The 15916-nt window shown below is 43.8% G+C and overlaps 1 protein-coding gene and 1 pseudogene across 1 annotated transcript in view; both read left to right on the forward strand.

The window, feature by feature from the left end:
* Window positions 1-562: 562 nt before the first annotated feature.
* LOC147109590 (homeodomain-interacting protein kinase 4 pseudogene) lies at window positions 563-5391 on the forward strand (annotated as a pseudogene).
* A 1945-nt stretch (window positions 5392-7336) lies between these two features.
* The window catches only part of LOC147109591 (uncharacterized), a 36822-nt gene continuing 28242 nt past the window's right edge, over window positions 7337-15916 (forward strand). The window contains exons 1-2 of the mRNA XM_086004212.1: window positions 7337-7698; window positions 13559-13619. Of these exons, the coding sequence (XP_085860338.1) occupies window positions 7500-7698; window positions 13559-13619 (260 nt within the window). The 5' untranslated portion in view covers window positions 7337-7499. The remainder of the gene's footprint in view (window positions 7699-13558; window positions 13620-15916) is intronic.

The following is a 15916-nucleotide window of genomic DNA, read 5'->3' on the forward strand; positions in this document are numbered from 1 at the left end:
TGGTTTTATTAATAATAATATTCAGTTGTTTCCATGACATATATCCTTCTAATAGTTGTTGCTTTAGTAGTTGACTACTTGTATATGCAGAGGATAATACATTCCAAGAAAATGCATCCTACAATAATTCCTGTTATCCTAGAATGCTTACTTTCAGGGCCTAGACTTACTGACTCTCTTATCAGAAAGCTGACAGTTCAAGCGTGAGCTGTCAAAAGCCAGTGTGGAATGTCCTCTATAATTGAGGGTTATTGATGGAGGAATGAGAGTACTGAAGACCATTTGAAAGTAAAAAAAGATTCTGATGACATGCTCAAGTCCAGAGATAAATCCACTGTATTAATGTGGAGGAGGCTCCTTCAAATACAGGAATTACAGTGGTTAAATACCCTTTCCTACAAAACATCTTGATGAAATCACAAAATAATTATGACATCAGAGCATATAAACCCTTTCATACAGATTATGACATAATGTGACTAAGCATCATGACAATCCAGTACAGCTCACACAACCACCTAAGCAGTTTAGGTTAGTTTTGATAGGCTTAGTGTCTATATCCTATAGGTGTTTCTTTGATTGCATGATTGTGGTGCAAAATCTGATTTTGGATTCTGTTGAGAGCATTATTCCTAATTGTCAAGTATCCAATCATCATTATACAATAACGGAAAATGACCTATAAAAATGCATGCTATTCTGAAAGGCTGCTTCAGGGCCTCAATAGCAACGCAAAGAAGGGCAAAAGAGTTAAAGAAAATTTGTGCACGGTTGAGAAAGACTACCAATGTGGCCAAGTACCTCAGACTCACATCATCACCTCCACCCAAAGGTCTACTGATAACGAAGATGGCCTAGATGATCAAAGAGAGAACATTCCGAACATGAGCACTGACAGATCTACTGGATACCCTATCTCACAGAATATCATATACTCCCGTAAAACGCTTCTTCAGGAACCCTCTCATAAGAGGATGTCTGCAATTCTGTCTCACAATGACACATATAACATTATCCAATTGATAGGCAAGGGAGTATATGGGGAGGTGACCTGCTGTCGTAAAAGAAGCACTGGTCAGTTTGTGGCTATTAAGGCCCTAAAATACGATGGCTGCATAGCCACAGAAATAAGGATGTTAAAACTCTTACAAAACGTGGATTCAGACAAGTTTCATATTGTACAGCTTCTCGAATGCTTCCATAGAAATGCAAGGTCCTACCTGGTATTTGAACTTATGGAACAGAACTTGCTGGACTTCCAGAAGGCTAACAACTTTGCCCCCCTCCCTGCCAAACATATTCGGACCATTGCCACCCAGCTGCTGAGGGCATTGGAGAAGCTGAAGGAATTGTCTATTATCCACACAGACCTCAAGCCAGACAATATCATGTTAGTAGAACACATGCGATTTCCTTTCAGGGTCAAAGTGATCGACTTTGGTTCAGCCAGTATACTGCCTGAGGTTCAACATATTCGAGGTATATATTTTGATTATCCATTTCTGAACAACTTTGACTTTGAATGTTTGGGATTTGTTTAACTTCTTTAAAGAAAGGGCCCCACCATTCACACCACTTTTATTTATTTTATTTAATTTTCTCCCCACTCCCTTGCAAATGCTTTGGCTCTTACTAAGATATGGCACCCCTCTGGTATCTTGGTGAAGTAGCCATTCTCCATGTTTCAACTTGAAGGAAGAGTATGTGGACTTTGGCCAATCCCAAACTGTTCTTAGCCACACATTTATGATTTCTGGGAAGGGGGCGAGTTACTGGATCACAGTCATTAATGGGAAAATTACACATTCTTACCTTTAGCTAGCTGATTGATGCTGGTGACAATACTGTGATCTGGCTGAGTTAACCTAGCATTGACTGGAGATCAAACCTTCGACCTCATCTGTATGACTTAATGCTACACATTGCAGTGCCTTTATCCAGGCAGACATCAAGGGAGCTTTGGCATCTCTTTTAAAAATAAGACAATTATATACGATAATTAAAGGTGAAATGTGTTCACCTGAGTCAGCACATAATTGTATATCTATGTAATAATTTATGTGTGCAGTATTTATATATATAATATATATCTGAGCAATCTGATTGTTTCGGTGTTTCTACTCTTTCTAACTGGTTGAGTGATTTCTATTTCCTATTTCCAATCGGCTTAGCAATTCCAGTTATCTCAGCAATTATACCGTTTCTAATTAGCTCTGATTCTATTGTTTCTGATTGGCTCAGTGATTCTAATGTTTCTGATTGGCTCAGTGATTCTGTTGTTTCTAATTAGTGTCTGTAGTGCCAACTCTCATAAAGTAAAAAAGCAGCTTAAGTTTAACCTGTGCTGATCATTCCCATTAACCTTTGCAAATAGATGCCCATAAGTTAATCAGCCCTTATCCCCAGATAATCTTAGCCCAAATTCTCCAAATCATTGATGAGAGAATTACAGTGCTATTAACCATGGTGGCCTCGTCCAAATTATTTTTGAGCAATGTAAGTTATACTGGCCCTAGTACTGACCCTTGAAGCATCCTGCTAATCACAAAAATCTATGTACATCCTGCCATAACTTCAACAGGAGTTAACTGGAATGGTTGGAAAATAGGCTGGGACCCAGATGTGCTAGGCCCTGGTTTTCATTGAAACTCCCTTAATGACCTGTTGGGTGCTGAGCCTCTGCTTGCCCCAAACATGCCAATCATTGAAGAATGGCCTGGAAGGGGGACTCCCTATCTCCGGAGTAGACTCATCAGTGGGACTCGTCATATGGTAGGCAGAGGTATGCCTAGTCAGATCAGGCATACTGATCAAGCGGGGACCGCCTGGGTGTTTAGCCTGGGATCGTGGCCTGCACCCCGAGAATAAACTGAAGATAAATGATTCTCTAGAGGCCTCCTTACAGTGGCATCAGCTAAAGAATGTTTCTGAGGAGACCAAAGCACCCCCCCTTCCTACAATCGGTCAAACTTCACCGTCTCTTAGCCAAACCCTAGGTGTCACCCTACTGGCACAGGTGCTGCCATTGGCAGCCAAATTAAAAAAAACACAACTGTGGAAAGTGTGCAACAAAGGTTCCTAGTGGAAGCATCTTGGAATTTATGCAGAAGTTATGCCCCACTGCGGTTTTTCAGAACCATAATCTCTAGTTAATTTTCATCAGCCACTAGATCTGTGAAGGCTGATTGTCCTGTCATTTATACCCAAGAAAGAACACTTAATCCTCAGGCGTAAATCACCGGATTCCCACGACAATGCATCTCCACCCCATTTACATTGACCCAGGATTTCTGGGGTGTCTACCGAGGGGATGTGGAGTGTCTGCGTCCGCAATAAGCACAGGTGTAGCCATGTAAATTTGGTGGATGGTAGTGATCCTGTCCTCAATTCCCCAGAAAGACTTCCATTGTGAGGGGCATCCGAAGAAGCTGGCATTGGGCCTCCACCTAGGCCCCTTCAGATCGGAAGTGCTATGGGGGCAGGCAACAAGGCAACGGAGGACTGAGAAGATAAGTCCTCCTTCCAGCCTGCCCACAGATCTTCTGTCTGCTGTTTTCCAAACCTCATTTCTAGGCACATGGCCCTGCTAGAGGGTGGACTTGCACCTCGGTTGCCATGCTACTGATCTGATGCACCAAATTTAGGCATGATCAGCTCAGGACGATGCAGCATATTTGAGGTATACTTCACTTGTCCAGTGCTTAGGCACGGGGGTGGGGGGCGGAGGTAGTAAAATCAGCGCCGTTGACCCCACAAAGAAATCCAATAGGTTTGTTAAACATGACCACTCTCCCATACAACCATGCTGAGTCCCCTTTACTTCATATTACTCATGGTGCTTCATTATTCCCTCCTTCGGGATACGCTATAATGTTTCTACCACGGCAGATGTCAAGGTTACTCCCATATATTTTCATGTGTTATCTTTATGTCCCTTATTTATGTAATTGCCAACTTTTGCTGCACTTTGGCCAGTTTTGTGCTGTACACGGTGTCCATTAGCAACTGGGTGGAACCTGTAACAAACTCATGCCATGGAGGACTCCTGTAGTTAGCAGGGAGATGTGCCTTTCAGCTCATCATTCTATGCTGTTCTCTGATCCAAATCTTAGAAGTGAAAGGATAGTGTGCTAACCCACTGCACCAATAAGAATCACAACACTTGATTTTTGAAATTAATGAAGTCTCTCTCTGAGATTCCCAAGAAAACTGTTCATATTTAAATTAAATTTTCTATTAATAGAGAAATTTAATTTTCATTTTAAAGACCCATATATCCAGGCCAGATACTACAGATCCCCAGAGATCCTCTTAGGCTTGCCTTTCTGCGAAAAGCTGGATATGTGGTCCCTCGGTTGTGTGCTAGCTGAGCTTCGCCTTGGTAGCCCTCTGTATCCTGGTAAAAATCAATACGATCAGATCAGAATCATTGTTGAAACCCAAGGACAACCTAAGGACCATCTGCTCAACCAGGCAAATAAAGCCCATCTTTTCTTCAAAAGAAACTCCTGTCCTTATTCAGCTCGCCAGTGGCAACTCAAATCATTGCCTGAGTACCAATCAAAGATGTTGACGCAACCTTTGGAGCCAAGAAGACGGACTTTGAAGTCACTTGATCAACTTGAGACATTCAGTATCATCAAAACTTTGTTCTCAAATGATGAGGATATAGCTGAGTTCCATGATCGCAGTAGTATGGTAGCTCTTCTGAAGAGAATGCTAAACTTTGATCCCAAAAATCGCATTTCTCCAAGAACTGCTTTAAGGCATCCATTCATCACTATGGAGCAACTGAAAAAGAACTATAAGCATACAATGTACTATGAGCTGTCTGTTCAAGACCTCGATGCTGCTCTGAATTATGGCAGAGTTGAAAATGATAAACACAATTGTCATCTGCTTAAGGAGTCTCATGATGCAAATATTATGCATCGTGAGAGTATGCAGGACCAACCCAATCACAATATTGCCTTTGTACAAACAGTAGTTGACAAAAGGGACAACTTCACTATTGGAAATTCAAAAAGAATGCATGGACTTAAGATGCCACCTGAGGGAACTAGCAGTCCAGTTCACCGACCCTTCACTCCATGTGCAGAGGATGCCAGATACCTACCTTATCCATATCAAGAAACTTGTCATCAGATATCTTGGTGTGTACATAGGCATGCTGCAGAATCAACACCAGGAAATCCTACCAGCCCACGTCCGTCTCACCCATCAAGGTCAGATCATTCTTTTGGCAATGTAATTCTACTTGATCAGAAGTCTGATAAGGACAGGAACACAAATAAGCTCTCGGTTGCCTTTCCGTCGATGAATGAAGGTCAACGGGTTGAGGATAACAAATCTGGCAAATATTCTTCAAGATCTTCTGTAACAGAGGTATGATATCTGGGAATCTGTAAACTGTTGAAAGACATTTACTAATCAAATACAGATTGCTAATAATTCTTAATCTCTGTACAAATGAAAAATGTTGACAAATAAGTGATGGGAGTCAGAAAGTATATTTTTAGTTAAAAATAATGTAGTAGATTAATAATCATTTAATAACACTATATAATGCAGTTTTCTAGAAGAGTAAAGTACAAATGGCTTTTTAATGGTGATACAACTTCTTAGTTGTAATAGCTAGATGTAATGCTTTTCAGTCATTGCAGCAGAAAGATTAACACTAAGAATCGTGAGAGTATGCAGGACCAACCCAATCACAATATCCCCAGGGCCTGATAATCTACATCCTAGGGTACTTAAGGAAGTGGCCCTAGAAATAGTAGATTAATTGCTGGTCATCTACCAAAATTCTATAGACTCTGGAACAGTTCCCATGGATTGGAGGGTAGCTAATGTAACCCCACTATTTAAAAAAGGTGGTAGAGAGAAAATAGGGAATTATAGATCGGTAAGCCTGACATCGGTAGTGGAGAAAATGCTAGAGTCCATTATAAAAGATGTAATAGCAGAGCACTTGGAAAACAGTGACCGGATCAGACAAAGTCAACATGGATTTACAAAAGGTAAATCATTCTTGACTAATCTACTGGAATTTTTTGAGGATGTAACTGGTAGAATAGATAAGGGAGAACCAGTGGATGTGGTGTATTTGGACTTTCAGAAGGCTTTCGATAAGGTCCCACATAAGAGATTAGTGTGCAAAGTTAAAGCACATGGGATTGGGGGTAAGGTACTGACTTGGATAGAGAACTGGTTGGCAGACAGGAAGCAAAGAGTTGGAATAAATGGATCTTTCTCTGAGTGGCAGGCAGTGACGAGTGGGGTACCGCAGGGATCGGTGCTAGGACCCCAGCTATTCACAATATATATTAATGACCTAGACGAGGGAACTAGATGTAATATCTCCAAGTTTGCAGATGACACAAAGCTAGGTGGGCGTGTGTGCTGTGAGGAGGATGCCGAGAAACTCCAGTATGATTTGGACAGGTTGGGTGATTGGGCAGATGCATGGCAGATGCAGTATAATGTGGATAAATGTGAGGTTATCCACTTTGGTGGCTAAAACAGGAAGGCAGATTATTATCTGAACGGCAATAGATTGGGAAAAGGGAAAGTGCAACGAGACCTGGGTGTCCTTGTGCACCAGTCGCTGAAGGTAAGCATGCAGATGCAGCAGGCAGTTAAGAAGGCTAATGGTATGTTGGCCTTCATAGCGAGAGGATTCGAGTACAGGAGCAAGGATGTCTTGCTGCAGTTGTACAGAGCCTTGGTGAGACCACACCTTGAGTATTGTGTGCAGTTTTGGCTGCCTTATCTGAGGAAGGATGTTCTTGCCATGAAGGGAGTGCAGCGAAGATTCACCAGACTGATACCTGGGATGGCAGGAATGATGTATGAAGAGAGATTGGGTCAATTAAGCTTATATTTGCTAGAGTTTAGAAGAATGAGAGGGGATCTCATTGAAACTTACAAAATTCTAACAGGATTAGACAGACTAGATGCAGGAAGGATGTTCCCGATGGCGGGGGAGTCCAGAATCAGGTGTCACAGTCTAAGGATAAGGGGTAAGCCATTTAGGACTGAGATGAGGAGGAATTTCTTCACCCAGAGAGTGATGAACCTGTGGAATTCTCTACCACAGAAGGCAGTTGAGGCCAATTCATTAAATATATTCAAGAAGGAGTTAGATATATTTCTTAAGGCTGAAGGGATATGGGGAGAAAGCAGGGACAGGGTACTGAATTTGGATGATCAGCCATGATCTCATTAAATGGCGGAACAGGCTCGAGGGGCCGAATGGCCTACTCCTGCTCCTATCTTCTATGTTTCTATGAATTACTGAGAATCTCTGGGGCATTTCTTGTTACACTGAGGTTTCTGCTCTTCCCCAACAGGAGAAAAAAAATAAGAAAGCTCAACCAAAAGAAACAGCAGCAGTACAACTGAACAATTCCAGTGCAAAAGAAAATAATTCTACACAAGCAAAATCTTACAAACACCCCAAGAGTAGCCCCATAAAGGCCCTGATTTGGAGAGCCAACATGGAAACAGTGTTGGGATTCACAAGTCCAATTCACAGGGACAGCTCTTGTAGTGGGACAAAGCAGCATCTGGAACCTGGAGTCCATCTGTACAAACAGCAGAACTCTATTTCAGCAGTGCTATGTAAGAAACCAGTCCTCATTGTACCTGAGCAGGAACAGCTAAACAGTGACTATGCTGAGGAAGTTGGAAAGGGTGGTAAGAATTATACTACACATCTTTTAGGAATTGAAACAATGTATTATTATTTAGAAAATAGTGAAACCTCCATTATCTGACTTCCTGATTATCTGCCAGAATTTTCAGAGGACAAAATATTACAGACCATCAACACCAGTCTCCTCCTGCCTGACATAAATCAAGCTCACAATCAAAGATTAAATTCAATTTAATATGCGTACTACAGGTACAGAAAATAATTAATAAGGCTGATGGAAAGTTGGCCTTTATCTCAAGAGGGTTGGAATACAAAGGTGTGGAAGTTATATTACAGCTGTACGGAGCACTGGTTAGACCCCATCTGGAGCACTGCATTCAGTTCAGGAAGGAGATACTGGCCTTGGAGGGGGTGCAGCACAGATTCACCAGAATGATACCGGGGCTAAAAGGGTTAAGTTATGAGGATAGGTTGCATAGACTAGGCTTGTATTCCCTTGACTCGAGAAGATTAATGTGCAATATAATTGAGGTGTTTAAGATGATTAAAGGATTTGATAGGGTAGATAGAAAGAAACTATTTCTTCTGATGGAAGAGGCCAGAACAAGGGGGCATAACCTTAAGATTAGAGCCAGGCTGTTCAGGGGTGATGTCAGGAAGCACTTCTTCACACAAAGGGTAGTGGAAATCTGGAACTCTTGCCCCCAAAAAGCTATTGAGGCTGTGTCAATTGAAAATTTCAAAACTGAGATTGATAGATTTTTATTTGACAAGTGTATTAAGGGTTGCATTACCAAGGCGGGTAGATGGAATTTACAGATTAGTCATGATCTAATGGAATGGTGGAACAGGCTCGAGAAGCTGAATGGCCTTCTCCTGTTCCTATGTACTGCACTTGACTTCATCCTATGCCATGCATATGAGACCAAAATGGGAGTACTGTCGATTATCCACAAAATTCTATTACTCACCAGAAAGGGTCCATTCCATTATAGTAAATAATGGAGGTTCCACTGTGGATCTTTATCCTTCAATTGCAACCAGTTCTTGATAATTTTAATGCGGAAGGCATTTTGTCTTTGTAATTGCCAGCTTGGCCCTGCTGGTAGCTCTCTTGCCTCTGAGCCAGAGAGTTATGAGTTCAAGTCCCACTCCAGGTCTAGAGTAGATATTCTAGCTAGTACTTGAGTGTTCTGCTTTGTCATCGGATGAAATATTAAACCAAGGTACTGTGGCGGAGCCACCAAGGGTCTCAGAACAATTAGTAATAATCCCTTTAACTACAGTGTAGTGCAACCGCGGACTGCACCTTTAAACTGCCTGTTAACTGTACTGTATTGTGTTTTCCTGCACGCCACGTGATGACGTCATGATGCCGATCACGTGACCACCAGTGGCGCGATGACGTCATGACGTCAGCTTCCAGAATCTTCCAGTAGTCGTCGAGTGCCCAGCAAGCTGAATAGACCTGTGTACCGTTTCTCCTGTAGTTTCCCTGTTAACTTCGTTGTTCATTAAAACCTGTTGATTTGATTCATCGAGTCGAATACCTTATTCAGATAGGAACCTCCGTTCCTACAGTACCATCTATCTGTTCCAACAGTTCATGTGCACGTTAATTATCCCATGGTACTATTTGAAGAAAAGTAATATCCTCTCAGTGTCCTAGCCAATATTCTTTGCCCAACCAACACCACCAAAAGCAGACTAACTTGTCCTTTATATCATTTCTGTTTTTGGGATCTTGATGTGCACAAAATAGAAATCGGTGCACTTTAAAGTAATTCATTTTGTGAAAAGTACTTTGGGATTTCTGAGAGATGTTATACAGTACTATCTAAAAAGATGTTTTTCTTTCTTTAATTGCTGATATACAGAATTCCAAATCTCTTCTTTGGATCAGCTTTCAGGTATAAAGGATAGCTTTCCACCTTTGTACTGTTTCTTGCCCAGTAGCAATGTATGTCAGAAATTAGCATACATCTGAATTTACGAAATGTGCTTCCAGTGGCAAGGCCCCCTGTCAAGAGCACAAAGTTGAAAAATGATCCTTATAATCTATCATCAGAACTAATGTAACCTGATTGTTAATACCTCAATATCCCACCCCTTCTGTACCAATCTCCCTAGGCCTACATTTCTTATTGGCTATACTGACACTGCATTCTGTACTCCTTGGCCTAGAAATTCAGTGGGCTTTGCACCCAGTTACCGGCCAAAGAGGGCTTCTGCGCCAGTCTGGAAACTTCGGGCTAAATTCAGTGACGCGCTAATTGCGGCGGTAGCCGGTAGCGCTGCGCCGCCACCGATGATGTCATCGGTGTGCGCAGTGCCCCGGTTCTGCCCCGACACCGGCCCGACCCCCATCTTCAGTAGCGGCCGCCTCTTCCGTGGCGGCCGCTGATAACATTCAGAGACTGGGTCCGTACTGCAGCCTTAGTGAGGCGCTTTAAGGTGGAGGTGCGGCCGGCCGCTTTTTCGGCGGCCGCCTGCCCGCACCTCCTTCCCCGGCCTCCTCCACCACCCCCCCCCCCGCGGCATTGCCGGCTGGTTTCCGGGAGCCCGGCACTTCTCCGTTGTGCCGGGCTCTTTTGCCGGCACTCGCGATCGGGGCTCCGGCTGTTGCAGGCACCTCCCCCTTAAGAGAGGGAGGAAGGCCTGCAGTACCGCAGCCTGCCGCTCCGCTGCGGATGGCGCTGCGGCAACTAGCGCGCCGATATTCAGTTTCAGCGCCCCAAGCGGGGGCGGCCACACCCTTGAACAGCGGCCGTCCTCGACTTGGGGCGCTGAAACTGAATATCCGATGAGCGCGAGTGGCTCCGCGCCCAGCGGTAAATTCTGGCCGCAAGCGAGCTGGCGGGGCTATACCTAATTTCTAGCCCCTTGTGTCTTCCCCTTATTCCATATTGGTATCCATGAGCCCCTTATTATAGAAATATAGAAGCATACAGCACAGAAAGAAGCCATTTGACCCATCGTCCCTCTTTGAAAGATATCAATTAGTCCCATTCCCCTGCTGTTTCTCCATAGCCCTGCAATGTTTCCTTTTCAAGTATATCCAATTACTATTGAATTTGCTTCCACTACCATTTCGGGCAGTGCATTCTAGATCATAACAACTCACTGCGTAAAAAATGTCTCCCCATCTCCCCCTTGATTCTTTTAACAATTATCTTAAATCTGTGCCCCTTGGTTACCGACCCTCCTGTGTGGAAATAGTTTCTCCCTAGTTACTCTATCAAAACCCCTGATAATTTTGAACACCTCTGTTATATTTTCCTTTAACCTCTGCTCTAAGGAGAACAATCCCAGCTTCTTTGGTCTCTCCACATAACTGAAGTCCTTCATCCCTAGTATCATTTTAGTACATCTTCTCTGCACCCTCTCCAAGGCCTTGACATACTTCCTAAAGTGTGGTGCCCAGAATTGGACACAATACTCCAGCTGAGGCCTAACCAGTAATTTAGAAAGATTAAGTGTAACTTCCTTGTTTTTGCACTTTATGGGCTGGATTTTGCCAGAGCTCAGAGGGTGGGTTTGAATGTGGGTCCACTGTCAAAATAGCAAAGATTGACAGCGGGTAGGATACCCGCTGTCAACCAGCCTCCACGCGAGTCTCCCAGATGTCGGGTCTGTCAGCTGACTATTGAGATCATTAAATGGCTTGTTAAGAGCCAATTTAATGCTATTTTGAGGCTTCCTTCCAATTTTTCGTGCTCCCCACGGGTTACCCACTGCTTGGGGAGCACACCAGCTCACCCTGGCGTGAGTTGAGTCTGCTTTGATTTATCTGATAACCTGACAGCTGCAGAAGTGATGTAAAGGATGCCATATTGCAGATGGTCAGTTTCACAAGTGCAGAAACTGTTGGGTACTGCATTTGTAAGACATATAGAGATTTCTTTAGCTTGCAAGTGTTTAGAGCCAACTGTATGTCCAGTGCCACCTCATTGGAACAACCTCTCTCACCATTGACAGATCACTTCTGTCATCTCACCTGCGGCTGCCATCTATTGCAGCAACATCGGTGCCCTAGAAACTATCTCACCTTGCTCCTCTGATTCCTTCCACGCTCAATCCCAACACCAACATCACCAGGCACACCAGCAGCACCAACAACACCACCAACCTTCTCCGCCATCACCTGATGCTGCATAGGACACAGGGCATCAGCCCCTGACAACATCGCTGCCTGGGAGGCATCACCATGGCCAGATTTACTTCACTTGATGCTGTTAACCCTGGCTGCCACATGATGCACCAGGTTGACACCATCCCACACCAGCACTGTAAAGCATCACTTTAATGTCCAAGCCATTCCATGCACACTCGTCACTATAGCGATGGGTGGGGGGGGGGTGGAGTTATGTCTCAACATTCACTGGAACTCAGTAAGACACGTCTCACGGTGTGCACAGATCTGTCCAATAAGGTGCAGTGTTGAAAATATAGATTTCACTGTATGACAACACATTACCAGAAATTTCACATGGACATTGGCTAAACCTCTGAAGTGCCTACCCTTGTGTATTATTAGTTGGTATGCTTGTAGTAGGATGAGGGTGAGTGTGAGGGGTGGCTAGTGAGATGGGGAAGTGATAATGTAGATAGAGAGGGGTGTGTGGAGGTGCAAGGTAATTTGGTGAGAGTAAGGATGTGTGGGAGAAGGGTGTGGAAGGCAGAGTGATGGGGATGTGATGAGTGGCACAGCAGGGTGAGTTTGAGTGTGGCTTTGCAGTAACGTTTCGTGATCCACTGAAATCATTGAAAGGTTGGCGCCACTGCAGCCAGGGACTCCTGATGACATTCCTGCTTTTGCCCTCCTGTGCAATGTGCAACCAGGCTGCGTTGGTGTCCTGGTGAGGTTTCTTCTGCCCCTGAAAGGGAAGAGAACCTCCCTGCATGCTGTGACTCCCTCCATAAGCATATGAAGGGAGTCATGGGAGAGCCTGGGTGCAACCGTCCACCTTTGTGCAGTGCTTGTCAGTGTTTGCAGCACCTCAATGCTGTAAAACACTGACAGAACAACTGTCAAACTCAATGCGGCCGTGGTCCCTTTAAGGAAACCGGCTGATGATGCGTCATCAAATGACATCATCAGACTCGCTTCCTGCTAATTGGCCGGGAAGCCCACGGGGCGGGCTTAACAAGGCCAATCAAGGGAAAATCCCTTTGACAGAGTGGCTGCAGCGGGAGTGGGACCGGAACCTGGCAACCAGCTATTCCCGCCACCATCCCGCCTCTGCAGAGAAAATCCAGCCCTATGTCTCTATTTACAAAGTTCTACTTATTCCATATTGGTATTCATGAGCCCTTTATTCCAAACTGGTATCCATGAGCCCCTTATTCCATACTGGTGTCCCTGAGCTCCTTATTCCACGTGTATCCATGAAGCCCTTACTCCATACCAGTGACCCTGAGCCTCTTAATCCATGCCTGTGTCTTTGAGTTTCTTTTCCATAGTGGTGTCCCAAACCTTCTATCCATAGTGGCATCCCTGAGCCCTTTTTTCCATAATGATGTCTTGGAGCTTCTTAATCCATTCTGGCATCCCTGAGACCCCTGCTCCATAGTGGTGTCCCTGAGACTCTTACTTCACATTAGTTTCCTTGAGTTCTTCAGTGTCCTAAGTCTTTTGTTACAGTATTTACCGATTCGATTGAGCCCTCCATTTCTCACTAGCCTCCCCGAGTTTTCCTTCCTTTATAAACAGGATCCTTACTTTTCCCTCTTTCTCACAAATTTGGTGAAGATGTGGATTGATCTCACAGAATCAATTAATTATATAAATGAGGGGTGCATGTTTCAGCCTGGTAAGAGTGGTGAGACAGAGGCTGAGTTTTTCTTTGCATTGAACAGTGATCACTATTTATTTCTTATTTCTCCACTGGTTATCTACAGTACTAGGAAATAGAAGGATCAGAACTAGAACAGGACGTATATCCAGGAGTGAAATTACCCAGTGAGTAGTAATATAAAAATCTACAGAACTTTTTAAGAAAAGCTAAGCATTTTCCCACTGATGATGGCCTGAAGATATATGAGAGGAGATTACCCTTTTGGTGCATTTGGGGAATGCTCAGTTCTCCTAGCACAGAGACCTGTTGTGTCAGGTATCCAACCCAAAATGCCGCCCCAGAATTTCTGGTACTGCCCCAAAATGACATCGCTGAGCTTGTGCCTGTAGTAGGTTCAAACCATGCAGAAGAATGTTAATGAGGCAGGAATAGCGTTTCCAGCCTCTCGCTTCGGTTTCCTCTTTGTTAACTCATGGTACGTACTAAGCAGAGGTCTCTCCAAGAAGCTGGGCAATGAGGCTTACACAGGGACCTTCTGTGGATGGTGCTGTCACAGGGGTGTCTGAAAATGGTTGCAGTACAAAAGGTACTGCTAGTTTTTAGTGTATTTCTCCCCACTGGGGCAGTCTTCGAGCCTTAGACTGCTCTGGATGCTGCTTGAGAGCAGTAGCCAGAGGTCCCGGTGCTGGTAGTCAGAAGTTAAGTTGCAGGCTTCTCAACGCAATGCCCTGTTAGTGGATGAGAGAAACATAGAAACATATAGAAGATAGAAGCAGGAATAGGCCATTCGGCCCCTCGAGCCTGTTCCGCCATTCAATGAGATCATGGCTGATCATCCAAATTCAGTACCCTGCCCCTGCCTTCTCCCCATATCCCTTGATCCCTTTAGCCTTAAGAAATATATCCAACTCCTTCTTGAATATATTTAATGAATTGGCCTCTACTGCCTTCTGTGGTAGAGAATTCCACAGGTTCACCACTCTCTGGGTGAAGAAATTCCTCCTCATCTCTGTCCTAAATGGCTTACCCCTTATCCTTAGACTGTGACCCCTGGTTCTGGACTCCCCAACCATCGGGAACATCCTTCCTGCATCAAGTCTGTCTAGTCCTGTTAGAATTTTATAGGTTTCAGAGGCCATGTATATGGTCAGGCCGTGAGAATCATGGGCGTCTCTTCACAAGTGCACCTCAGGTGTGTTGTGCCTGTTAGGCACCCAGCAGGGGACCAGGAGCAAAATTGGCCCCATGGTGCAAAAAATAATATTGTATGGCAGTCCTGAGGTGTACTTAGGGTAGAGAACCATAGTCTTCTTGGTATAACTTCCTGTGAAAAGTTGGTAGATAGTAATTAGATCTTCTTCTGTTTTTCTTAGCACATGGCCACACAGTGAGGCTGGCAGTAATGGACAGTTTCCAATAGGAATTTCTGAATTCACTTGAGAGTAGATGTTGTGGTGCGTAACATGGTTAATGTGACTAGTTGCAAGCATAATCCAATACCTGTTGGTGGAGTATCTACTTGGTCAGGATTCAATATTTGGTCTGAAAATTGGCTCTCATTAATGAAGAAAGTGAAATGCAGGGTGTTTCCTTGGTAATGGAGTGACAATAGTGTGGTACAATGTGCAAAGGCTTCACATAAATCTCAGCAGATGTGATGTAACTGAGTATTGAAATTGGAAGAAACTGAACTAAAGATGGTTTCCTGAAAGAGCAAATCTTTGACTACCTAAACTTATTTCATATAGAATCCTTGCAAGCTACAAACGGAGAGGGCATTCATCCCATTCATTTACTACATTATAAAGGTTCTTGTCATATTCTGGGTTAGGTTGACAAACTAAAATCTGAGAAGCTAAAACAATTGAAGAAGATTATGTACCATTACATTTTCAAGAAATAAATATACACATCTTTGAAGGTGGCAGGACAAGTTGAGAAGGCTGTTAAAAAAAAGTATCTGGGTTCCTTGACTTTGTAAACAGAGGGATAGAGTACAAAAGCAAGAAAGTTATGCTAAACCTTTATAAATCACTGGTTAGCCCCCAGCTAGAGTATTTTGACAAATTATGGGCACCACACTTTAGGAAGGATGCCAAGGCCTCAGAGAGGGTGCAAGACGAGATTTACTAGAATGGTACCAGGGATGCGAGGCTTCAGTTATGTGGAGAAACCAGAGAAGCTGAGGTTGTTCTCCTTAGAGCAGAGAAGGTTAAGGGTAGATTTAACAGAGGTGTTCAAATTCATGAAGGGTTTTGATAGAATAAGTAAGGAGAAACTGTTTCTAGTGGCAGAAGGCTCAGTAACCAGAGGACACAGGTTTAAGATAATTGGCACAAGAACCAGTGGCGAGATGAAGAGGCATTTTTTTTACACAGTGAGTTGTTATGATTGGGAATGCACCGCCTAAAAGGGTGATGGAAGTAGATTGAATAGTAAATTTTAACAGGGAATTGGATAT

This window comes from Somniosus microcephalus, chromosome 12 (assembly GCF_052327205.1).
Source record: "Somniosus microcephalus isolate GS21.2 chromosome 12, FLI_Smic_1.0, whole genome shotgun sequence".
NCBI classification, from domain to species: domain Eukaryota; kingdom Metazoa; phylum Chordata; class Chondrichthyes; order Squaliformes; family Somniosidae; genus Somniosus; species Somniosus microcephalus.